This window comes from Polypterus senegalus, chromosome 10, assembly GCF_016835505.1.
Source record: "Polypterus senegalus isolate Bchr_013 chromosome 10, ASM1683550v1, whole genome shotgun sequence".
Lineage (NCBI taxonomy): Eukaryota > Metazoa > Chordata > Cladistia > Polypteriformes > Polypteridae > Polypterus > Polypterus senegalus.
The window spans coordinates 179,481,022-179,507,579 of record NC_053163.1 but is presented as its reverse complement, the minus strand read 5'-3'; the positions used below and the strand labels follow the sequence as shown (position 1 = coordinate 179,507,579).

At 43.4% G+C, this 26,558-nt stretch overlaps 1 protein-coding gene across 1 annotated transcript in view; it reads left to right on the top strand.

Moving 5' to 3' along the window:
* LOC120538374 (sodium-dependent lysophosphatidylcholine symporter 1-like) overlaps positions 1–25,693 on the top strand; it is a 103,240-nt gene extending 77,547 nt beyond the window's left edge. Inside the window, exons 13-14 of the mRNA XM_039767864.1 lie at positions 9,747–9,923; positions 25,364–25,693. Of these exons, the coding sequence (XP_039623798.1) occupies positions 9,747–9,923; positions 25,364–25,406 (220 nt within the window). The 3' untranslated portion in view covers positions 25,407–25,693. The remainder of the gene's footprint in view (positions 1–9,746; positions 9,924–25,363) is intronic.
* The last annotated feature ends 865 nt before the right edge of the window (positions 25,694–26,558 follow it).

Genomic DNA, 26,558 nt, shown 5'->3' with positions numbered 1-26,558 from the left:
TGCAGCACCCCCTGGTGGCACCCAAAGAACCCAACAGGAGTGTCCCGCAGGACTACGACTCCCATATATCCCTGCAGACATCCTTACTGGGTCCTTGCCAGTTGTTTTATCTTGGTAGAGTAATATATATATATATATATATATATATATATATATATATATATATATATATATATATATATTGCTCTACTTTCCTCTATTGTATTATTAACATGTAGCCTTAGAATGCCTAATCTCACAGACTTACCACTGTATATAACTTATCCCCACCTTCCCTTCTATATCTATAACCTCAGGCAATTAGATAAGCAGGAGTTAAGTTACACATGAAATAATGTATTACTGATAATATTCATAAATAATAACAAAATGCAAAGTACATTTGAATATTGGCAACCATACAACCTGATAAAATGGTGATGTGTAATTCAGGTGGCACACAGACTTGTAGTTACTTAATGTCTCTAGTTAAGGCATCGTTGGTGCTCAGCTTTTAGCCACATGTCTGTTCAAAATGGCTGAAGCTGTGCTCCTCATTGTGTTGTCTTCAGTTCATGGTGTGATGGTCTTCATCAGTTATTAGCAAGAGAAAGATACTTCTACATCATCACAGGTTAGTAAGAGAGATGCTTCTTCATCATATGTTGGTTAGAGAGAGATTGTGAGGTTAAGCACGTACATTTATAGATGTTCTTCTCTCCAACCCCTAGAACCAATAGGACATCATGGTACTTAGAGGCCTCTAAGTCAAGCCAGTTCCAAACAGCCATATCTCAGACCAATGGGGGAAACAGAACATCTTAACACCTAACCCAAACCATATGTTAAACATCCTGGCTTCCTTGCAGGGGGGTTGAAAGACTTTAGCAGAGAAATACTCATCAAACTGGTTTAAGACACATCCCCCCAAATCCTGTTGTAAAATTAGTCGTAAACGGTTGGGGCAAACACGACTACCTCTCACCAAAGTAACACTAAATTACATTGCTTTGCCTAGATTACAAATAAAGACATACAAAACATTTATCAAGTTATATGCAAAATCTCACATCATAACACCAGTGGAGCACTTCCACCTATTATACTATGGGAGGAACTGGTCTTGACATCCCCCTACTGTCCATTAATGTACCTCTTTGTATGGGATGTTGAAACAGCCCCATCCCGGCCGGATTATGCCTCCTTGTATATCACGGGGGTGTCGAACTCCAGTCCTGGAGGGCCGCAGTGGCTGCAGGTTTTCATTCTAACCATCTTCTTCATTAGTGGCCAGTTTTTGCTGCTAATTAACTTCATTTGCCTTAGTTTTTAATGATGTGATTCAGGCCCCTTAGTCGCTCCTTTTTCCTTAATTAGCAGCCAAACAATAATGAGACACAAAACAATCCACCACATGACCAGCTCACCTGTGCCCATCACACAATATCTGAAACTAAAGTCTGATCTCTCAGGTCACCAAAACATTTTGACGGTTTTGGAAATGTCTGCTGTGGCAGAATGAGAGCAACAACAAGCCATGGAATTAAACAACGGGCTTACTTAACAACAAGAATTCGTTTCTCATTAAGAGACCGGTTGGAGTGAAATTGGTTGGAGTTTGAAATCCCAGTTTAGCTGGTCATCTGTCAGCTCGTTTCACATCCCATTTCTGTTTAGCTGTCATTTAATGAAGAAAAGAATAAATTCAGAGGACTGAATCCTTCAAAATATGGCTATTAAAATGAAGGGAAAAGGAGTTAATTAGCAGTGAAAACTGATTAAGAAAAAGGTCAGAATGAAAACCTGCAGCCACTGCGGCCCTCCAGGCCTGGAGTTCGACACCCTTGTTCTATATTGTCCTTCCATTATGGCATCCCGACTGTGAAAGAGTCCAGCGCAGGACTTACATACACCAGGTTCTGTCTTTCATAAGTATAAGCGCATAACGGACAAACAGTATCATTTCACAACAGTTTTAATTTGTCCACACATATTTCCATTTAAGCTGTTCTTTAGCAGTTGTTAAATTTCTAGTTCCCTTTCTGGGTGTTTGACCTGACTTTCACTTACAATAGATAAATACTTTAATCTTACTGAAAGATCACGACTGGATGATGACTTTTTTTACTTTCTATTATACTTTATTTATTTACTTTCTATTATACTTTATTTATTTACTTTATATTTGCTGGTGTATTTTGGGTGTTTCCGTGTTTTCATTTCCAAGGCAAGTTAGTCACATCGTAACCAAATGTTTTTTTACATTAAGGAAGCTCAATAAGGAAATGTATTTTGCTTGCATCATTTTCAGAAACCACAAAATTTACAAGATAGGATTTGTTTGCTAAATTTGCCTGAAAGAAAGAGCATTTGAAAAATATTGCACAGGTATCTTGAAGAAGAGCTTTCTGTTATCTGGGAGCACATTTGTGAATATAAGGAAAAAAAGGAAGCTGTGCAAACTTGAAGTAAATAGTCAGACTAGACGAAATGCAGATTAAGTACAGCTGAAGTCCGAGGCTTACATCCACTTTGGGTGAATTCTTTAGAACTCACTTTATAACCCTCCACTGATTTCATACTAACAAACTATAAATTTGACATATCGTATAAGACGTCTACTTTGCGCAGGGCTAAAGTCATTTTTTCCAATGATGTTCACAGCCCTCAGAGAATTTCACTTTTTCTTAACTACATCACAATTCCAGTGGGTCACAAGTTTCCATATACTTTGTTGCCTTTAAATTGTTTAACTTGAGCCAGACGCTGCGGGTCGCCTTTCATGAGCTTCTTCCAATAAGTTGCTGGAATTCTGGCCCACTCCTCCAGATGGAACTGGTGTCACTGGGACAGATTGGTAGGCCTCACTGCTCACAGACACTTTTCAGTTTCAATCAGAGTGAGCTCAGGGCTTTGTGATGGCCACTCCTATACCTTGGCTTTGTTGTCCTTAAGCCATTTTGCAGCAACTTTGGAGGTCTGCTTGGGGTCATTGTGCATTTGGAAGACCCCTTGAGCTTCAACTTCCTTGCTGAGCTCTTGAGATGTTGCTGCAGTAGATCTCCATCATTTTCCCTGGTCCTGATACCATCGATTTTGTGTGCACCAGTGCCCCCTGAAGCATAGCACCCCCACAGCATGATGCTTCCACACCCATGTTTGATGGTGAGATGGTGTCCTTTGGCTTGCAAGCCTCACCCTTTTTCCTCCAAACATAACAATGGTCATTATGTCCAAACAGTTTGATCTTGGGCTCAGCAGACCAGAGGTCATTTCTCCAGAAGGTGAGATCTTTTCCCCCATCTGCCATTGCAAGCTGCAGTCTGTCTTTGGCATCTTTGGTTCAGTGGCTTATTCCTTGCTGAGCAGCCTTTCAGGTGATGTTGATATCAAGTCAAGTCAAGTTGGGGAGCATGCACTGGTACACTGTGTTGCCGCACTCACTACACGATGAAACAACTCGGAATCTGGGTTTGCAACCCCCCAGGCAGACGCACGGTCCAGTCCCACCCTCCGGAAATGACCCTCTATCTGCCGCAGCCAGGTGTTACGTGGGCGACCCCTTGGCCTAGTCCAGCTATTAGGGTCCCCAACAATGAGGATCTTACAAGCCGGACCACCCTCTGGGAAACGCGCCACTGACGCTCCCTCACAATGCAGGTAATCAGGTAATGTGCCTCATTCGGGACTCCATGAGCAACCGCTCATTCGACACAAAGTCAATCCAACAGTACCCAAGGATTTTCTGGAGAGACACAGTACCAAAGGAGTCCAGTCTTCGTCTCAGGCCACTGGATAGCGTCCATGTCTCACAACCACATGCTGTACTAAGAAAGGAAGCACCAGGACTCTAAAGACTTGGACCTTCGTCCTTTTACATAGATATCCTGCGTGCCACACACCCCTTTCCAGCGACCTCATGACCCCCCCATGCTCTCCCAATCCGTATACTGACTTCATAGGAAGAGTCACCAGAGACATAAATGTCATTGCCGAGGTAAGTAAACCTCTGAACAAGGTCGTCATTCTCTCCGCAAACAGACACACTGCTGACAGCTGTGCCCAAGAGGTCATTAAAGGCCTGGCTCTTGGTTTTTATCAGGACACTCGCAAGCCCAGACACTCAGACTCCTCACTCAGTCTCTCGAGCGCCCCGATCAGAGCCTCCATTGACTCTGCAAATATCACAGTATCGTCTGCAAAGTCAATATCCGTGAATCTTTCTTCACCAACAAATGTCCCACAGCCACTGGACCCCACGACCTTGCCCAACACTCAGTCCATACAAGGACTGAACAGAGTTGGAGCAGAACACACCGCTGATGAACCTGGGAAAAATGCAGAGGTCCTGCCGCCACTCTGCACAGCAGTCACAGTACCAGTGTACAGTCCAACCATGATATCCAGCAACCTCGAGGGGATCCCGGAAACCCTCAGGATGTCCCACAGGGCAGCTCAATCAACTGAGTCGAACACTTTGCGAAAATTGACAAAGGCTACAAAGAAACTCTGCTGATATTTGCGTTTGCGCTCTATGAGAACCCTCAGTGCCAGGATGCGATCAATGCTAAACTTCTTAGGCGTAAAACCAGACTGTTCCGGTCGCTGGTACGTGAGCAAGTTATCACGGATCCTTTTGAGGACAACCCTAGCAAGGACCTTACCCGGCACCGAGAATAGTGTTCCCCCCCTGTAGTTGCTGCAATCCAGGCGATCACCCTTCCCTTTCCAGATAGAGACAAGTCCTGTTTTCCAGTCAGTTGGGATGATGCCAGTCTCCCAAATGGAAGCAAAGATTGCTTGCAATGCCAGGAGGACAGCCTTACCACCAGCCTGGAGAAGTTCACCCTGGATACCTCAGATCCCTGTGGCCTTTCCTCCCCTCAGCTGGTTCACCACCTGTGCAATCTCAGTGAGATTGGGCGGTTCACAGCTAATTATAAGATCAACCTCAAGGACCGTGGACCCGGAGATATCCAACGTCCTAGCTTTAAACAACAGCTCAAAGTAGCCAGTCCAACAGGTCACAACTGCAGTGTCATCCGTAAGGACCGTTCCATCAGCTGCCCTGACTGTGACTCTCCAAGGAACAAATTCGAATGTGCGTAATGCTTCGATTCCTCTGTTAGCATGTTGATATCAGACTCATTTTACTGTGGATATCGATACTTGTCTACTTGTGTCCTCCAGCATCTTCACAGGGTGCTTTGCTGTTGCTCTGCAATTGATTTGCACTTTTGTGCCGAACTCCATTCTTCTCCAGGAGACAGAATGCACCTTCTACTTGAGCGGTGGGACGGCTCTGTGGTTTTGTGGTGTTTATACTTACATATTATTATTTGTACAGATGAACGTGGAACCTTCAGGCATTTGGAAATTGTTCCCAAGGTTGAACCTGATTTGTGGAGGCCCCCAATCTTTTTGGGAGGTCTTAGCTGATTTCTTTTGATTTTCCCATTACGTCAAGCCAAGAGGCCATGAGTTTGACCGTCTGCCTTAACAGACATCCACATGTTGACTCCAATGAGGCTAATTGGTTGTCAGAAGTTAATTGTCTGACTGCCTAAAGGCTTGACATCATTTTCTGGAATTTTCCAAGCTGTTTAAAGACTCAGTTAACAAAGTGTATGTAAACTTGTGACCCACTGGAATTGTGATGTAGTCAAGAAAAAGTGAAATCCTCTGAGGTCTGTGGACATCGTTGGAAAAAACGACTTCCGCCCTGCACAAAGTAGACGTCTTGTACGATATACCAAATTTATAGCTTGTTAGTATAAAATCTGTGGAGGGTTATCAAGTGAGTTTTAAAGAATTAACCTTAAGTTTATGTAATCCTCTGACCTCAACTGTTGGTAAAAGTGCAGGAAGTCCCTTTTCATTTTATAATTTTTAGGTTACATACCTACCTGATTTAGTATAGCGGGGGTCCTTTTGGTAAGCAGAATAATTCTACTGGAACAAAAAATGTTGAATGCACAGGTACCTTCTTATTAGCACTCTTCATATATTTCTATATTTAACAGCTTTTAATAATAATAATAACAATAATACCTTTATTTATATAGCGTCTTTCCCATGCTCAAGGCATTCAGGTATCTTTCTTGGTTTCTCGTCACTCATTTATCACACAAAAAACAAAAAAAAGCACAGATCTGAAGACTTGTCTCCTGTGATGTGTGAATTTTTACCAACATTCACCAAACCTCTTCCACCGGGAGTGTAACATCAGCCTCATGGGGGGCTCACCTATAGTATACAACATGTGGCCGGAACTGCAGGCTGTTATCAGAGACGAGTGACCTCTTTAAGTTACTGGCCTTGGATGCTTGAATGTTTCCTGCTTGGAATTTCCTGCCGTTATTAGCCAAGTGGAAAACAATTAGATTTGTCTTCCCCTCTAGCAATGTGTCAGTTGTTCCTTATACTAACACAGCACATTGCAATTCATTAACTGCTTTACAGAATATATAATGAACAACGTGTAACCCTTGGTCATTATGGAAGCTTTTAACAGCTACATACCAGAGTTACTTTAAAAGATTAACAGATAGTTGAAGACTTTAAAGCAGTGGTTCTCCGACCTGGGGAACCCCCTGTCGCTGCAGGTTTTTGCTCCAACCAGATTCACAATTAATAATAATCGATAACAACTGATCTCATTTACCGTATATACTAGCGTATATGTCGAGTCTTGGAACCCGAAAAAATCAATCATAAAATCAGACCCCGACTTATATGCCCATTCAAAAATTCGACACCAATCTCACACCAGTTTCTCAGACACATCGACTTTTGTTGCAGCAGCGCAGTTACCAATTTCTTTTTCCACTTCAATGACTTTTAATTTAAAACCAGCTTCATAGTTTCTTCTGATCAAACGCTCCATCGTAAATAAGGGATGCTCTTACGATAAAGGTGTATGAGGGTGTGAGACTCTAAAAACACAAATGTCACTTTGGAATAGTTTGGGTATTACCGTGTGGTCATGTGGGCACAATACACAGAAAAAAAAGGCTGTGTGCTCCGTGGTTACTCTCTCAGGTGGGCGTCAGCATATCGTAATCTCTTGGACCAATAGCGTGAATTTTCTGCATTCGACTTATATGACCGACATTATAAAATACTGGAAATTATACGATAAAAATCAAGTCCTGACTTATCAGCGGGAGAACTTAAATGCGAGTATATACGGTAATTAGCTGGTCTTTTTTACTCTTCTCCTATTCTGCACAACACTATAATTTTTACATTTATAAGAAATTTTGAACTATTCCTATTTTTTTTTCTAAAGCTATAAATGCTTAACTCTCTATTGTTGTTTTCCTATTATTTTCCTTTTCCTGTGTAGTTTGCTCCTTTCATTCAAGCCTAATAGTGACAATTAACAACCAGCATAGCAGACACCCAGGATGATGAAAGCTGTAAAGATTTCAGAGTAAGACCCGCTAATTAGTAAATAATCAATTAAATAACCAGAACACCTAGAAAAGCGGAATTAAAATTAGGTTGAAAATACTGTTAACGACTAAAAAAATGACATATTCCCAATCCATCCATCCATTTTCTAACCCGCTGAATCCGAATACAGGGTCACGGGGGTCTGCTGGAGCCAATCCCAGCCAACACAGGCCACGAACCAATCCTGGGCAGGGTGCCAACCCACCGCAGAACACACACAAACGACAATTTAGAATCGCCAGTCCACCTAACCTGCATGTCTTTGGACTATGGGAGGAAACCCACACAGACACAGGGAGAACATGCAAACTCCACGCAGGGAGGACCCGGGAAGCGAACCCGGGTCTCCTAACTGCGAGGCAGCAGCGCTACCACTGCGCCACCGTGCCGCCCTATTCCCAATATAACTGCTTACTATATTTTAATAAAAATCTACCTAACTTAGTTTTGTAATTTCTGCATTGACTCCAAAACACAGAAACTGGGAAATAATGACTCACTTAGTGTCCAATAAAAAAACAGAAGTTGGTTGGAACAAAAACCTGCAGCCACAGGGGGTCCCCAGCAGAAGCGGCCTTAGGGGTGTATGGGGCCTTGGGCTGACTAACCCTACACGGAGCCGGTTTCGTCAAACGCTGTTACTAGTATGTGTGGACTGTATAAACTTGCATGCAAATTTAATAAAAATTAATGTTACCATACACAGGATTTTCTCATTACAGTATTCAGCTAACTTTTTTCAAGATAACCTGCGGACTTTATCAAAATATTTAAAAAGTGCAATTCATAATTCATGACAATACTACGACAGTGCGGAATGCGATGCGGTGTCAGGCTTAAATTAGCAGGGCCTCTTCTAGAAAAGTCCTCGAATTGCAAGTGCACTCTGACTCTCGATATGCAGGATGTCGTAGTCCAGCTTTTCTCAAAATTTCGTATTTCGTGAACCCCGCTTTTCTACCTGGAATAATTCTGCTCCCCCATGATAATAACCCATGATACAACTAACAAAGGTATGATACTCGTGCGGTGTCGCGGTATCATTTTTACTTCCATAAGATTTGCATGTGTTCGGCTAACTTCAATGAAATATTTGCAATTTATTTTTTTAAAGTGATTTAATAACTGTTAAAATGCCTTGTGTGGTTTTTGGTAGTAATTCTAATCCCAAAAACAAAGAACAAATTATTTATTCTTATTTAATTTTTTTTAATGTAAAGAAACGATTAAATATGTTTTAATTTTTAAAAATCTCGTAAACAAGGACACCAATGAAGTCAATCTTGGTGAGATGAACATATTTTCATTTGATAAATATTTTACAGCTGTTAGTTGTATCATGAAAATAACCCAAGACGCAGGAAATTATTTAACTCAATTTGGCAATATTGGCTACGCTACCAACGTGGTGCAGTCGCGCCGCATTATCACCTGATCTACTGTTACCCAAATGTTCACGACAGATACCGATACGTCTCGAACTTTCTGGATTGAAAATACGCGACTATAAAAGCAGCAGCAGCGGCGCCGCTCATCATAGAAACAAACTTCAAATAGAAAAGGAGCTCAGAGTGTCGTATCTCAAATATCAAACCAAACCTGGACAGGCTGTGTACTTTAAAGCAGGCACATATTAGTCACTAGATCTATGCCATAGAAATGTTTTATTTTTATTTTAATTATAATGCATTCGTTGTGATTATATGCTTGCAAATTTAAAATTGAAATAAAAATGTAAAAAATTTATTTTGATGTCTTGATTTCTTCGACACCCCCCTTGTACAGCTTCAGCGCCCCACAGTTTGACTCACGTTGATGTCATGTCAGCCGGCTATCATTAGCGATACATCTTTTTGTGCACTGATATTCGGACATGTTTATGGCCTACAAATAAAATGTGAGTTTCAATGTTTCGACAGGAAGTGTGAAATTAATGTAGAGGTATCATCATGAAATCTCTTACCGGTTTCCAGGTTCAGAGACGAATATCCACTTTTCTTGCCTTCTGATTGGAAAAGTCGTTGATGACATCTTTGCAGTCTAATATGGATGTAATGTCTTTTTCTATAGATAGGATCGCCAGACTGCAAAGCCTGTCTTGAAACGTGAGATCTATACTGGAGAATATAACTTGACACGCGGACCTCAAAAGGACCTTAGGTCTGGGGCCCGGGGTGGTCACCCCACTTGTCACCCCCAAATGCCACCAGGACTGAGTTTGGGAATCACTGCTTTAAAAGATTAATTAATTGTTATCAGCCTACCTTTGAACAGTTTGAAAAGTTAAAGAATTGTGGTGTGCTGCTCAGTTTTGCAGGGTATAAGCCAGGGGCCTGCGTACAGGAGGCAAGAGTGGTCACCAGCCTGAAGATCCTCTTTGCTCCAATACCCATCGGACTGCTGCTACTGGGCTTGCTGATGTTTTACTTTTATCCAATAAATGAAGAAAGGAGGAAAGAACTAAAAGCACAACTTGAACAAATCAGGTAAGCGCTCAAGGGGATGTTTGTTCCAAATGTTCATATTTGCACTCATTTTCGGGATGGCTAGCATACTGACATACAGATCAAACTTTACCCGGAGATTAAATCAAGTCTAGATAACACTCTTTGTGGCCATTTTTCATATGCAGTAATGTTTCTAATTATAGAACTTGTAACTTTTTTCTTTCAGAATGACAGTTTCTCATTCTACATTCTAGAGAAAAAAATAATTTCCCTTAATTTTTCCTACAAATATATATAGTATATATACTAGCCAACCCGCGGCATAGCATATGCCGCATAATTATGTATTGATGGGTGAACACTTCCTGAAAGACACAGTTGTCCAAATGGGGTGGGTTTGAGGATACGACTGTCTAAGTGAATGAAAAGATGGAACTCTGGAAAGAGCAACATACAATTGTCCGTGACTGAAAACTGGAGGACCGCCGCCGTGCCCCCACCTCCCAGAGCGAAGGATGGGGCTGGACGGCGGTCGGGTGTGGAGGACGGAACGGGGGGAGAGGGGAAGGACGCTCATTCCGCCCGGCCCCCCCGCCTCTCCAGAGTGGGCCCTAGAGGTTTTGGGTCCTAACCATCCAACGATAGGTCAGCACAACCGGTAATGATCCATCCGCAGGTTCACCTACGGAAACCTTGTTACGACTTTTACTTCCTCTAGATAGTCAAGTTCAATCATTTTCTCGGTGCTCCGCCTGAGGTCGCGAGCGCCCGCGGCAGGGCCGATTTGAGGACCTCACTAAACCATCTAATTGGTAGTAGCAGCGGGCGGTGTATACAAAGGGCAGGGACGTAATCAGTGCGAGCTTATGGCCCACACTTACTGGGAATTCCTCGTTCATGGGGAACAATTGCAAGCCCTGGTCCCCATCACGAATGGGGTTCAACGGCTTACCCACGCCTCTCGGCGCCGGGTAGACACACGTTGATCCACTCAGTGTAGTGCGCGTGCAGCCTAGGACATCTAAGGGCATCACAGACCTGTTATTGCTCAATCTCACGTGGCTGAAAGCCACTTGTCCCTCTAAGTTGGACGCCGACCGCCGGGGTCGCGTAACTATTTAGCAGGAGGGAGTCTCGTTCGTTATCGGAATTAACCAGACAAATCGCTCCACCAACTAAGAACGGCCATGCACCACCACCCACAGATTCGAGACAAAGCTATCAATCTGTCAATCCTTTCTATGTCTGGGCCGGGTTAGGTTTCCCGTGTTGAGTCAAATTAAGCTGTAGGCTCCACTGCTGGTGGTGCCCTTCCGTCAATTCCTTTAAGTTTCAGCTTTGCAACCATACTCCCCCCGGAACCCAAAGACTTTGGTTTCCCGGTTGGCTGCCCGGCGGGTCATGGGAATAACGCCGCCGGATCGCCAGTCAGCATCGTTTATGGTCGGAACTACGACGGTATCTGCTTGTCTTCGAACCTCTGACTTTTGTTCTTGATTAATGAAAACATTCTTGGCAAATTCTTTCACTCTCGCTCGAATTGTTGGTTGGCAGGGCTCCGTCGTGCATATACCATGGTCTCTGTCTTAGTGAATTGTTGGTGGGCGGGGCTCTGTGAGTTGGCGGGCGTGGCTCTGTCTTGCGTGCTCTATGGGTGTCTTGCGTGCTCCATGGGTGTTCATATCCAACGGTCAAGCAACGTGGTGGATTATATATAGAAAAGCAGCCGTAACCAAAAAGAACAATGAAAAGTCAACGTGGCTCAGAGGTGCATGTGGACTGTAGCAGAGACAAAAAGCGGCTGGGGCGGTGTTTGGTGAGCTCTTGCGAGCTGGCACATGACCAGGCAGTGTGTATGCTTCGAGAGCGATGGTGGACGCTGCAGGACCATCTAAGAAGAAGCATGTTTGTTGCGGATGTGAATCGCTGTATACAGCGTGTAAAACAGTTTGCGAAGGGTTAGAGTTGGTGGGCGGGGCTCTGTCGTGCATATCCAATGCACTCAGAGTTGGTGGGTGTGGCTCTGTGAGTTGGTAAACATGGCTCTGTCATGTCATGTGTAGTGAATTGTTGGTGGGTGTGGCTCTGTCGTGTCGTGCGTAGTGAATTGTTGGTGGGTGGGGCTCGGTGAGTTGGTGAACGTGGCTCTGTCGTGTCATGCGTAGTGAATTGTTGGTGGGTGTGGCTCTGTCATGTCATGCGTAGTGAATTATTGGTGGGTGTGGCTCTGTCATGTCATGCGTAGTGAATTGTTGGTGGGTGGGGCTCGGTGAGTTGGCGGGCGGGGCTCTGTCTTGCGTCTTGCCTGCCATGGTTGGCTGCTTTAGTGAATTATTCTGTATAGATATTTTGTATTGTGACTGAGTTAAAATTTCAACTTTTAGTGTTCAAGAGATTTACTGTATGCTTTACGCATAACTGGACACATATGTGGGGTTTTATGTGTGTGTGTGTCTTACTTTCCGAATGTGCGTTGAAACCACAACTCGAAAAGAAATCTCACAGTTATCAGCATTTTAAAAGAGTAGGATTGTATTAAATTTGACCAAATTCTCTACAGTAGATTTTGCTCTGTAGCAATAATAAGTTATACCTAAATGTTTATACTGTATTTACACTGTCCCCCGTAATGTTGGGCACAACGACTCACTTTTCTTTGATTTACTCCTCTGCTGCACAGTTTAAAATTACAAATCAAGCAATTCAGACATGGTGGCACAGTGGGTAGCACTGCTGCCTCGCAGTAAGGAGACCTGGGTTTACTTCCTGGGTCCTCCTCATGTCTGCGTGGGTTTCCTCCCACAGTCCAAAGACATGCAGGATAAGTGCATTGGCGATCCTAAATTGTCCCTAGCGTGTGTGTGCCCTGCGGTGGGCTGGCACCCTGCCCGGGGTTTGTTCCTATGTTGGCTGGGATTGGCTCCAGCAGACCTCCGTGACCCTGTTTTTAGGATATAGCGGGTTGGAACATGACTGACTGACAATTCAGACATTGTGATTAAAGTGCACGCTGTGGGCTTTCGTTTAAGGGGATTTGCACACATTTCAGTCACACCATGGAGAAATGGCAACACTTTTTCTACATGGTGCCCCCATTTCAGGGTACCATAATGCTTGGAACATTGGTGTCACAGGTGTTTGTCATTCCTCAGGTGTGTTTCATGGCTTCATAAGATACCTTGGGTTACTTCTACCCTTTGGAGTTTGTAGTTGTCATTGTTCAATATGAGGACAAGAGCTGTGCCAATGAAAGTCAAAAAATCCATTATGAGGCTGAAAAACAAGAATTAAACCATTGGTGACATCAAGAAAAACATTAGGATGACCAAAATCAACTGTCTGGAATATCATGAAGAAGAAAGAACACACTGGTGGGCTCAGTATTCACAAAGGGACTTGGTAGGCCAAGGAAGACCTCCACTGCTGATGACAGAAGAATCCTTACTGTGGTAAAGAAAAAGCCTGCCTGATAGACTAGAAACAGTCTTCAGGGGTCTAATGTGTGTGTGTCAGAGACGACTATCAACAGAAGACGTCATGAACAGAAATAAAGAGGCCACACTGCAAGATGCAGACCACTAGTGAGCCACGCAAACAGGATGGCCAGATTACAGTTTGTGAAAAAGGACTTAAAGGAGCCAGCAGAATTCTGGGAAATGGTCTTGTGGACAGATGAGACAAAGATGAACCTCATCAGAGTGATGGAAAGAGCAAAGGGTGGAGACGCAAAGGAACTGCCTGAGATCCAAAGCAGACCACCTCATCTGTTAGACATGGTGCAGGGGGTGTTATGGCTTGAGCATGGATGGCTACCACAGGTCCTGGCACACTTCTCTTCATTAATGATGGAACTGCTGACGGCAGTGGCACAATGAAAACATCTGATCTGCTCAAGTTCCAGTAAAGGCCTCCAAATTCACTGGATGGCGCTTTATCCTACAACAAGATAAAGATCAAAACAGTCTGCTGAGGCAACACAGGAGTTTATCAAAGTTAAAAAATGGAAAATTCTTGAATGGCCAAGTCAGCCACCTGATTTAAATCTAACTGAGCAGGCCTTCTATATACTGAAGAGAAAACATAAGGGGACATGCCCCTGAAAGAACCGAGAGCTGAAGATGGCTGCACTACAGGCTTCATCATCAAAGAAGACCCTCAGCGCCTGGTGATGTCTACGAATTAAAGGCTTCAAGCAGTCGTTGCATGTGAGGGATATACGACAAAGTCCTAAAATGACAACAGCTTTAACAGACCTGCCATTGCTGTGTCCAAACACTATGGTGCCCTGAAATAGAAAAAGTGTTGTGTGACTCAAATGTCTGCAAATCCCCTGAAATGAAAGTCTGCAATGTGCACTCTATTAATCACGATGTCTGAATTGTTTGATTTTTAATATTAAACCATGGAGTTTGGGTGGTCAAGAAGAAACAATGTGACTGTCTCAAGCATTATGGAAGGCGCTGTATGACAATTTATATAGGTGGAGGACTGAGGGAAGGTAAACATTTGGAAATCATACGCTGCATTCTTCAAATTTTTAAAAGTTGAGTTTATTCAAATGAACATAGTTGTGAAAAATGATATTTTCCTAAAAAATAAATCAATTGCAGAAGAAAATGGCAGCAGATTTTAAATCAGATTATACTTAAAGCATTTTTAGTAGTGTAGGTTTAAACAGTGGCAAATACATTTCTCTGTTAGTAAGACAATGTCAACATTTGGGGTATAATGGATTGATAAAATCATGCAGACGTATTAAACTTATATTTGCTTGCCTTTGGGTTGCGTTAAGTTCAGCATAATAACTCATTGCCATTACGAGTTCGGAGATATTCTAACAGCTCAATAGTGCCCTCTACTGTAATTATGTGGAGCGATTTACAGTACAGTCTTCCGGCATGCAGGGAAAACTTGGGGGTTGGTGGCAGGATTGACACTCTATCCATCCATCCATCCATTATCTAACCCGCTATATCCTAGCACAGGGTCACGGGGGTCCGCTGGAGCCAATCCCAACCAACACAGGGCACAAAGCAGGAAACAAACCCAAGCACACAATAGCCACTGTAAAAAAAAAAAAAAAAAAACCTCCCACTGTTCCAATGTGGGGCTGAGGTGTGACCCGCTGCACTCGGGTCCCAATCCGGATGGTTTGTGGTGCGGTGGGTGCGACACCACTCTGTAATTAGCGCATGCTTCCAACCCCTCTCTCTCTATTTCCAGAATACATTCAAATAATCTTCAACTATCCATACATTTTCCTTTTTGCTTTATGATGTTTTCTAGGTCCCAACACTCTGATAAGGGTCAGTCACATCAAGTTGGGGAGCATGCACTGGTACAACACATTGCCGCACCCACCAGACAACGAAACAGCTCAGGATCCTGGTTGGCAAACCCCTTAGGCAGACACACGGTCCAACCCCACCCTCCAGAAATGACCTTCTGTCTGCCGCAGCCAGGTGTTACGTGGGCGTCCCTTTGGCCTGGTCCAGCCACTCACGTCCTCATTAATGAGGGTCCTGCAAGCCGGATCACTTTCAGGGAATGGCGCTACAAGGCCGTAGTATGGTAACTGATGCTCCCTCACAATGCAGGCAATCCGCCTCATTCGGGACTCCATGAGCAACACAAAGTCAAACCAATGGTACCTAAGGAGACACAGTACCAAAGGAGTCCAGTCTTTGTCTCAGGTCGCTGGATAACGTCCATGTCTCGCAACCATCCAGCATAAATATGGTGCACCAGTATTTGTGTTTCAACCAATTTTCCCAAGCAATGAATACTAACTACTGGACTTCCTCAGTTAATTTCATAGCCACCTCTAGCCACGTGAGCTTTTCAGTATGTTCTGGGTCTACCCCATAGCGGCTTCTCAGTGTCCGGTATTGGCACTGAAGTTGTCCCTTGTCCCTCACTGTCCCAAGATGAAATGATATTTGACAGTGCTGCTTCTTATACGGTGCATGTTGTGTCACAGTTTGTGTAGTCCATGAGCTCAATTGTGATCAGAGCTGGATGAGTCAAAAACGACATCACCTGTGTGCAAACCATTAAGACGTCACCTTTAAACCCAAAATGAACACCATCTTTTTATACTATTCAAATAAAAAAATCACAGATTAGAATGGTGTCATAACACCCCCTCATCTTTACTTTGGATGTTAATGACATAAAACTCAGAGGTCAAGGTTCAGCCAGGGAAACCTGTGTATTCCTCTTATATGGTGGTCTAACTGCCACTTGGGGCTAATTAGGGTCACAATGACCCTAAAGATGGTAGAGAGGGAACAGAAATCAAGAGAAGAGTCACTGAAGAAAATGCTGCATTATTTACCTGCAGGTTCCCCAGCTATTGCTCAGCTGGCATGAGTGCCCCGGGTGGGCAGGGTGTCAGCGAAGGCTCCCTATTGGACATGAGGACCATGATTTTTGCTTTTCCCAGCTATAAATGGAATATGAAATATTCTCACCCGGCACTCATACAGGTTTATGTGAAAAAATGCAAGCTGCAAAGTGTCAGGCATTGTGCTAGTAGTATTTGGTGCTACAAATGGAAGCCATTTCTCCAATTCATCCACTAATCCATTATAAAACACCTTGCATTTCATTGTAAAAAAGATAAAATGCAAGATCAGGTAATAAAAAAATGAATTACCAGATAGACCCATTAACCAACAGTAGAAAGGTTCATGATTAATGGCATGAGATAACAGTACAGTAGAAGGTGGATGTGGACTTTGGCATAGAAGACTCAATAAAAGATTCCATTTCATAACATAGCCAGTTAAAATACAAAAGAGACAAAGGAGATTTGTTTAAGCTTGATTTGAATGTGGCCATTGAAGACACTTGAATGAGAAAGAGAAAAGGTTCAGGTGAGTTGGAGGCCACAAATCACATAGGACCACCTAGGGGGCGCTGCAGCACCCAAAACGCCAGACACAAGTACACAGACACAGTGCCAATTCAAATGAAAATTTTTATTTAACTTAATGTTAGGCTTTCAAAGAGTAAACCACACACAGCACAACTCTTCCATTTCCCTTCTCTACTCCCGCTCTCCAGGCAAACTTCGTCTACTTCCTCCCGACTCTGGCTCATCGTATTGAAGTGGGGCTGCTTCTTTCATAGAGAACCCAGGAGTACCGTGAGAATGTCCCTCAGAAGTACTTCTGGGTTGTGATGGATGACAGCCAGCACCATTACTTGGCTGGAACCCCTCCGTAATGAAAGGACAGGGGGAAGGTGACTTATGAAGGGCGCAATCTTCCCTGAAGTGCTACTTGGCAGCCCCCCTGGGTTGCAACGTCACCTTGGATTCCCACAGGGCTGTATGGACTTACTGTTTGTCGGTTCAGCCCTGCTTTGATCCATGGATGTCACCGGGGGGGAGCTGCTTGAGCTGCAGAGCCCTACTTTGGGCTTCCCCCACACCTGGGAGTGATTCCGGACCTCCCTAATGAGCCCCCTGGAATACTCCTGGGTGTGGCTTAAAAAGGAGGCAGCTGCCTCACAGAGACAAGCAGAGGTGTGACCAGAACATCATGTGTGGGTGGGCATTTGGCTTGTCTGGGGGCGCAAAAAATATCCATCCATCCCCATTTTTGTAAGGGGGTCAAATAATTATAACATAGTTTTATATAACAAACAAAAGCAAAAATTGTGGCATAAATCATAACCTATTGTTCAATAAAATTAACAGAGGCAATGGAACTTGTATTATTATTTTTTGTGAACAAATATAGAACTACATCTACAAGGTAAATATCAAGAAAGTCAAATGTATACAACATATGAGAGCAAGAACAGAAACGTGGCTCACTGTAGTCATTAGGGAGGCTATAGGATATCAGTTTCCAGTCTTTAACCTGGATATTATCTACAGGACCAGTCTGGCAAATTCTGAAATAAATTCATTCATGTCTAGATTTTCTGTGATGTTTTTCTCATGTGCCAGAATGACTTAAGTTCTCTTCCTTGAATGCAGCATTGTTCAGCGGAGTGAAGTGAGAATGCGGTTCAAAGTAGAGAAAGTAGAAACAGCTTTCGCATGCAGCTGAAGACACACCAATGATAAGTGCTGTGACATATAGCGAATGCAACATAGGGAAGGCCTCTTTGTACTGCTGAATGCATTTGCATGCTTCAGAGAGAGATTAGCATCAGCTGGCAGTTTATTGATCAACATTGCTTTTGCCACAGCAATTTCATTTTGCAAGCTCATGCTGTTTTGCTCTGTGCCTGCAAGTGCCTGAAGAGGTATCAGGAGAGAAGGATCAAGAAATGATTCTGATTTTGGTAGGAGAAGCGATGTGGCCCTCAATAATTCAACATTTCTCTGAGAGAATCTTGTCTCCATTTCTACAATAGCTCTATCAAGAATGCTGAACATAGCTCTTTTAAAAGTCTGATTAGGAGCAATTTGTTCACCAGAGTCACCATGCCCAAGCGTAGACATGACAATACTATCATCAAGCTGTGAATTAACGTTCCATTTCCTTTTGAGCGAATTGGTACACGCGAATTTACACTGAGAGAAATGCTCAATTGCATTGGCTTGTTTCAGCACACCAAGCACATGAAGGAGGAATTTTCCTGTATTAAAGAAATTCTGCTTTTTTAATCGGGTCAAAGCACCACGTGCCTTTATGCAAATGTCAAAAGGGGCAGTGTCAGCCTCTGCTACCTCTGAGAGAAGCCCCCTTATAGCTTCCTCATTGTTGACAATGGGCTTTGTGACATCATAATGACTGGTCCATCGTATTTCTAGAAGTCTTTTCAGTGTGGGTGTATTGTATGTGTGTGAAACATAATGTCTGTGACAAAATGTGTTGAATGAATTTGACCAGTCAAAGAACTTCTTAGCCAGAGGTTCTGATTCCATTGCATGTATCACTGCTAAATGGAGCTGGTGGTTGTAGCAGCGTACATATGGAATGTACTTACCAACTTTGTTTTGTAACAAAGCCTGGACACCAGGCTTGACAGAAGCACCATCAAAACACTGACACACTAAATTGTCTGGGCTGTAGCCTAGCTCAGAGAGATGTGGTAGAATTTGGTTACAAGTATATTCAGCATCAAGCTGATTCAGTTCAATTAAGCCAATCGGGTGTTCTTCAGGGATGGAGATCTGGGCAAATTTAATCACTACAGACAAATTCTCAATGTTACAGCAATCCCTGGTACCATCACTTTAAATGCAAAGTCCAGGAGAGTCAGCTTTTTCATCATATTGATATCTTTTACCACCATTTTGGCAAGAGTCTCAATTATTTCATTTTGAATTACATTGGATGTGTATTTTGCATTGTCTGGGATGTATTTTACAATTTCTGCAAGTTTGGCATCTTTTTTGATTGTGTAATCAAAGAACTTATGGAAAAGTCCCTCCTCCCCACCTACATGATTGTGACCATTGCAGAGCCAGTTCATTGACTGCAAGGAACTGAACGGCCTCCGCAATGCTTTTCACATAATATCTATTCTTTTCTATCTGGGCTGGACCCAGTAGTTGAACTATGCTTTTACCCGTCGCTACCCAGTGCCGATACTTTTGCCGTGTGTAGCGGCTTTAGAATGGTTGCTGATGCTTTAAGGGAAGACAGACACATCAATATTTGGATTCTGCCATTTAATCTACAAAACAAGCAGTAAGGGGCACAGTCAGCCCACGCAGCGTCAGGTGCTTTCTCAGTCTCCTGCAAAAGCGTCATCAAACTTTTTTTTTTTTACATATATACACAAATACAATAAATACAAATGCATATACACAATGAAGGACAATAATTAACGTTGTAACATACCTATAAAACAAGCAGTAAGGGGCACAGTCAGCACACGCAGCGTCAGGCGCTACCTCAGTCTCCTATAGCAAGCCAAACAATATGCTAATGAGGCTGGATCTCCGTTAAACCAAACACTTTTAAAATCCATTTCTGCCAACCAAAAGTGACGACAGAACCTCAAAATACATTAATAACCATATTATGTGATGTTTCCATGCAGTTTCAGACAGAAAACACTAATTCAAAACTTGTCAGCTTACACGAGAGACGGAAAGTATTAAGAAGAGCCTTACCTGCAAAATCGTCATCAAACTTTTGCCAGGAGTCTGCTGTACACTGCATGTGCGTCTTAAGGGTGTTACAATAATTAAAGCCCCCCCGCTACAACAGGCAAAAAGGAACTATATATAAAAGATACAATGATTGCATTCACAAAAACAAAATTCACAATATATAAAACAGAGGAATTTCAGTATCTATATATATAATTCACTAAGGCAAGACACCCATGGAAAACACGCTGGAAGGGGCGTGGATTCACTAAGCCGCCGACAAGTAAGACACCTAGGAAGGATCCACGCCCACCAAGTCTAAGACCATTGGATACGACGACAACTCGCAGAGCCACGCCCACCAACTTGGACGCAACGACACAGAAAAAACGGCGTCATTTATATTCGTCTGTCATAGAGGCCACATGCACCTCTGAGCCACGCTGACTGTTCATAGAAGCATGTTTCTCGCGGAGGTGAATCGCGATATGCAGTGTGTAAAACGGTTTGCGAGGGGTATCCCATGGGATCCTTAAAACAATCCTTTACAACTGAAGTTAAAACACAATGAAGTAAGCAGTCTTTAAAAACCGAGTTTTCGGTTACAACGCACGACCGCGTGCAACATAGCAAACTGTTTTACACGCTTTACGTCCCTACCCTTTGTACACACACCCCTCCCACCTCGCTACTACCGTGGACGGGTGTCTTGGTGGATTATATATAGAAACTGCACAGAGCAATGAAAAGTCTACGTGAGTCACAGGTGCATCTGGACTGTGCAAAGACGACAGCGACTCAAATGATGAGTTGGAGGTGGGCACATGAGCAGGCAGTGCATACTGAACAAGAAATCAGCAGACTAGTATGACGGAGGGAGCGGAATGGACGTCCTTCTCCTCTCCTCCCGTTCCACCCTCCGTGCCTGAGCACCCTCCTCCCCCATCCCTCCGCCAGTTTTCAATCATGGACGACTGTGTGTTGGTTCGTTCCGTGCATTGTTACAATGTTGCTTTTCTTGCTGATTTATTACATTAACCGATTTTTCAAATGTAAATTTTCTCCCTGTGCTTAAAAATCATTAAGAAACCGGCCTGATTATGCGGCATATGGTACACCGCGGATTGGCTAGTATAAAAAAGTAGTTTTGAGACAAAAATATAAAACATAATAAACTAACTCAGCCACACATGCAGACATGGCTCTGACGTGCGGGATACTAGGCGCATGTTTGTGGAAGCCGCCACCGTCTTTTTCTAGAGCTTTTTTCCAATTAGTGTAGCCATGTTTGGTGAACAGGTCCTCGCATTCCGAACTGGAAACACTAAATTTGCGGCAGGCAAAGCAAAAGCTGGCATCACGGACAACAAAATATTCAAGCCATGGTTGATACTGATACCAACTTGCACTAAAACATCTGAGTGTCTTTCCGAATGCGCGCTTGGGATAATTAATTAAAATGGGCTGGGATGGGCTCTCCATATTTAAGTCAGGCAGACCGGATTGTATATTTTGTTGAAGGCAGAGGTTTGGAGTACCCGACACAGGCACAGAGCTGGAGGATTGTGTAGGCTTATCTACATCTTTTGGAGTGTCAGTTCCTGACGTGGGTGCGCTGTGCTCCGTGTTGGTAGCAGCGATGCTGGGCTCGACCATGGAGCCAGCAGCTTGCGGAGGGACAGAGGTTGAAGATGTCTGTTTTTTAATAAGCCGCCTATGCACAGCCTTTGGTGTTACCAACCAGAAAATAAAAGAAGAATGGAACGTATACGCTGTTTTAATTAAAGAATGCAGTCAGCAGTTTCAAAACGTGCTGCAAAATGTGCGGCGAAGTGAACTGTGAGCAGCACGGTGCCTGTCTAATTGGAAAGCAACTCAGTTTTGAAAATCAAATGTTATTCTTCTCCAGAGCATTCATTGGACAGACAGAGCATTTCACAGGGTGGGCACGGCTTGTCTCTGGGGGGGCACGGCTTGTCTTGGGGGGCAGTGCCCACCCCAGCCCCCCCGTGGTCACGCCTCCGGAGACAAGCCAGAGTCGGGAGGAAGAGGACGAAGCTTGTTGGAGGAGGAGTGGAGGCAAAGAAAGAAAGAAAGAGAGGGAGGGAGAGAAAGAAGAAGAAGGCAAAGACAGTGTGCTGTGCTGCTGTGGGGAGCGAGGGAGAAACTCTTCCCCCACTTAATAAACGTGCGTTGTGTGCTGAACGTGTACCTGGTGCCTGTCTGTGTCAGGTCTGGGCGGTTAGTGTGCCCCCTGCAGGCCACAGGGTATGACTGAAGCCCCACAAAGCAGGAACCATAAATCGATCGCAGTGCCCAGCAAGGCCGTTCTGGAGGATTACAATTCCCAAGATGCCTTGTGGGTATCACAATCCAGGGACACTGCTACCCAGCATTTTAAGGAAGAAAATGTCCCAAATAAATTGCCTTCCCCGGTCCTTCTGGGGCCTCCTAATCAGATAAGGATCCCGGTTCAGTCCCTGACTCACAAACATGCTCTGTGAGTTACGTAACCCGTCTTCTCAATAGTGAGGAGGCCAGCAGCAGCAGATCTCTTCATGCTTGGCAGGTTGTGTGGGGAAATATAACTATGACAAGCAGTCAGTCAATTGGCACCCGCTATATCTTAACACAGGGTCACGGGAGCCAATCCCAGCCAGCACAGGGCACAAACAAATCCCGGGCAGGGTGCCAGCCCACCTCAGGGTGCACACACACACACCCCAAGGACAATTTAGAATCGCCAATGCACCTAACCTGCATGTCTTTGGACTGTGGGAGGAAACCCACGCAGACACAGGGAGAACAGGCAAACTCCATGCAGAGAGGACCCGGAAAGTGAACCCAGGTCTCCTAACTACAAGGCAGCAGCACTACCACTGCGCCACCATGCTGCCCCACAAGTAGTCACGGGTGTTTAAAATGAACAGTTTCAGGGATGGTATGATCCTTAGAGTTTGTGTGTGTCAACACTCTGGTAGTTTAAGTTATTGTGATCTGTCGACATTTTATTTAAGAAGGGTACTGAAGACTAAACTGCAGTTAGCCAGGAAAGAGGTGGTGAAAGTGTCAACGAATATGGCCGATGTTGTGAAATTGACAGAAAGGCATGCTGACTGCCACGAGATGTGAGTTGAAGACTGGTTATAGGGGGAAAATGGGAAACATTTGGAGGAAGTTGTTTCACTTTGCTGCAAAATCAAGTTTACCGTTTTAGCAAATACAGACGGTGGAGGCTTTGATGGCCCATTGACAATGAAGCAATCTTTCATTTATTCATAACAGGTACTGCATAATATAAAACAGAAAATGAATCTAAAGGTAAAATATCTCATACTATTTGCAGCAAGAGAGAAAATGCAGGCTCATTTTTTAAAAATACCGTTATTTTTAACTAATTAATGATAATTATCTCACCCACTTCTTTTTAAAGTAATGGGAAGCAGCGCCCCATCCCAGTTGGATGTGACTAAATTCCCATTACAGAATATTTTCATGCAGTGATTCCCACTGGCTCACTAATTAGCCCATTATAAATTTTAGCAAAGAAATTAGAGTATCCAGTGTAAAGAAAGCATGTGCGAACTGACATCCCTGCCAGGATAGGTTCCAGTCTATTATCTGGCCAGGAAAATCAGAAAGAAAGGAAGGATGTTCCCTGCCAGACAACTACTTACGCTGACATCTCAGCCGGGATAGGTTTGGATTCCTTACCTGGATGGGAGGCCAGTATAATGGTGCTCGGACCATTTGCTCCCCAGATACGCTAGGTGGCAGCATCCCTGAGTTAGGATTCCCACACGGACACCCTCAGGGCATGCTGGGATCTGTAGTCCCATGGGACAGAGCTGTCGGGTTCTGTGAGGGCCACCAGGGGGAGTTGCCAGGATTCATAAATCTTACTTTCAGGGACTTCTCTTTGACCTAGAAGTGCTTCCAGCTGGCTATGCCCTCTCAGATCATAGATAAAAGAAGCTGCTCCACCTCATCCAGATGAGTTGGAGTCGACTGGGCAGAGTGGAGAAGAAGAGGGCAAAAAGAAAGAGAGAAAAAAAAAGAATTATGTTGTGCTGGTGCCACTATTACATTGTATTATCTCATCATTGTATGGTATTATAATTATAATTAATCTTGCGTTTGAGCCTGTGACTTGTGTCTATGTGGTTGTGTCTGGGGTTTTCTAGTGCTGCAATGCCACCTATTGGTCACACCTGAGACAATGGAAGTCAAAACAAAGTCCTCGGAGCTGTAAGTTCCTCAAGCTATTGCTCAGTCGGTGTGAGTCTCCTGGGCGGGTAGGGAGTCAGTGAAGGTTCCCTTTTGAACATGAGGACCATACAATTATATTTAACCTGTTTTTGCTGTTGTTACTCCCTCACTTACTCACTCTCACTGTGTGGGGTAATTCGTAACACTACCCCACAAAACTGTCGTGTTATAATTATTAATTAATATTAATATTATAGTAAAGAAACAATAATTATTTTTAACAACCAAGACTATTAACAGTGACATGCACAGATACCTTGAACTGTAATAATTAATAAGAAGTCAGAACCATGAAACCAACAGCACATATTTGATTTAAAAGTAAGGGCGTTGTGGCTGTGCGGTCAAATGTTGTCATTACAGGGTCTTGGCATCAAATGTTCACTATTTGCAAATGTTTTTCCTGTTTTAGAATAATCTGTGGCTCTAAATTGATCTGATGTGAGTTAAATAATTATATTCATGAACATACCTTCCTATGCACTGGCAGTTCATTCAAGATTAGTCTTATTTTGCACCTGATATGCCAATATGGAGTCCTACGGACAGACTAACAGGGGAGTGTGGAAGAGAGTGCAGGCAGGGTGAAGTGGATCGAGAAGAGTGATTTGTGACAGACGGTTATCAGCAAGAGTGAAAGGGAAAGTCCACAGGTCAGTAGTGAGACCAGCTATGTTAGATGGGTTGGAGACGGTGGCACTGACCAGAAAGCAGGAGACAGAGCTGGAGGTGGCAGAGTTAAAGATGCTAAGATTTGCATTGGGTGTGATGAAAATGGACAAGATTAGGAACAAGGACATTAGAGGGTCAGCTCAGGTTGGACGGTTTGGAGACAACGTCAGAGAGATGGCATTAGATGAAGGTGCTGGGTGTGACAGAGCAGGAGAGAAAGAGTTGGAAAAAGATGATCCACTGTGGCGGCCCCTAATGGGGGCAGTAGGTTTCCAGAACCTACTTAATCTAAGTCAGGGTAGTGGGAAGCTGAAGACAATCCCAACCACATCGAGCGCAAGGCAGGACATAATCCTTGAAGGTGCATCGCTCCATCATGTAGAACGGCTGCATAAACAAACACGCTTTTCTCACTTACTCAGTCTCAGCAGGCAAAGTCTGAATTGCCAGTTAACCTTGCATTCTTTTATTGCAGGAAGGAAAAGGAAACACATGAAGACAAAGACACTGTGATTTAAACAAACGTCACATGTCGGAAACCGTTACACACTGCACAGTGTACTCCTTATATCACGTTCAAAAATGACCGAAGTGACTGGACTCCTTATTCTGTGAACAGAAGAAGATTTGACAGCTGTGGTGAAACTGGAAATTTTCTGAGCCTTTTGTCGACATTAGGCAAGATTTATGATGTTGTAATTATAACTACTTTTTAAAGAAGCAATATGCAGGACCTTATGATCAAGTTTGCATTTTTACACTATGTTGGATTTTCATATTAATTAAAAGTACTGTATACTTTTCATGTAGTAATACTAACGTAATGTTTTTTTTTCAAGATTTTATGAAATGGACACAAGGTTCATAATATTGGCGTCACACAAAGAAAGACTCTCCTGTTTTAAAATATTACTATTTAAATATTTGGGTGCCACTTTTATCCAAGGTGACTTGCAACACGTGAGATAAAATTTGTTGCATTTCTTTAGGTTTTGCAATTGGAGCACAGGCTGGTCAAGTGACTTGCTCAGTAGTGGGATTTGAACCCCCAACCTCGAAGGCCTTAACCACTACACCACACTGTAAAGGTATCAAGGCCATATCACCTGCAGTGGCTAGCGGGCTCGATTACTGGCCGCCACTACATTTACGTTGGCACTCTTATGTATGGAAGATTTTTACCCAATTATGGAGTGATGAGTTTCACACTTCAATTTTGAATTTCTCTTCTTGTTTCTTCAATTTTACATTCTGTCCTGCACCTCCTTTGATGATTCTCACATATGACTTTTGATTTTAATGCAGACCGCTGCTTGATATTTAGTAGGAAGAGCAGCACAGCTCATGATTATTATTATCCTTACAAAGACATTCTGGCCCCTAGATATACTGTATATGCAATATAATAGAGTAGCAGAATACGGTGCTTGCCAATGGCACTGCTGAAAATAAAAAAATCCTGAAAAATATTGTATATGTAAAGGAACAGGTCAGCAACGACTTTTTAACAATGAATTATCTTCCATATAACTATAGTGAACGATGACAGAGTTTGATGAACCAGAGGAGCGCTCTGTGAGATTTGCAGATTAGCTGCTTTATGCTGTAGTGTGCGTTCATAATTGTTGTGTGTCATGCAAACTAAAAACAGCAGAGGGCATCCTTTCTGT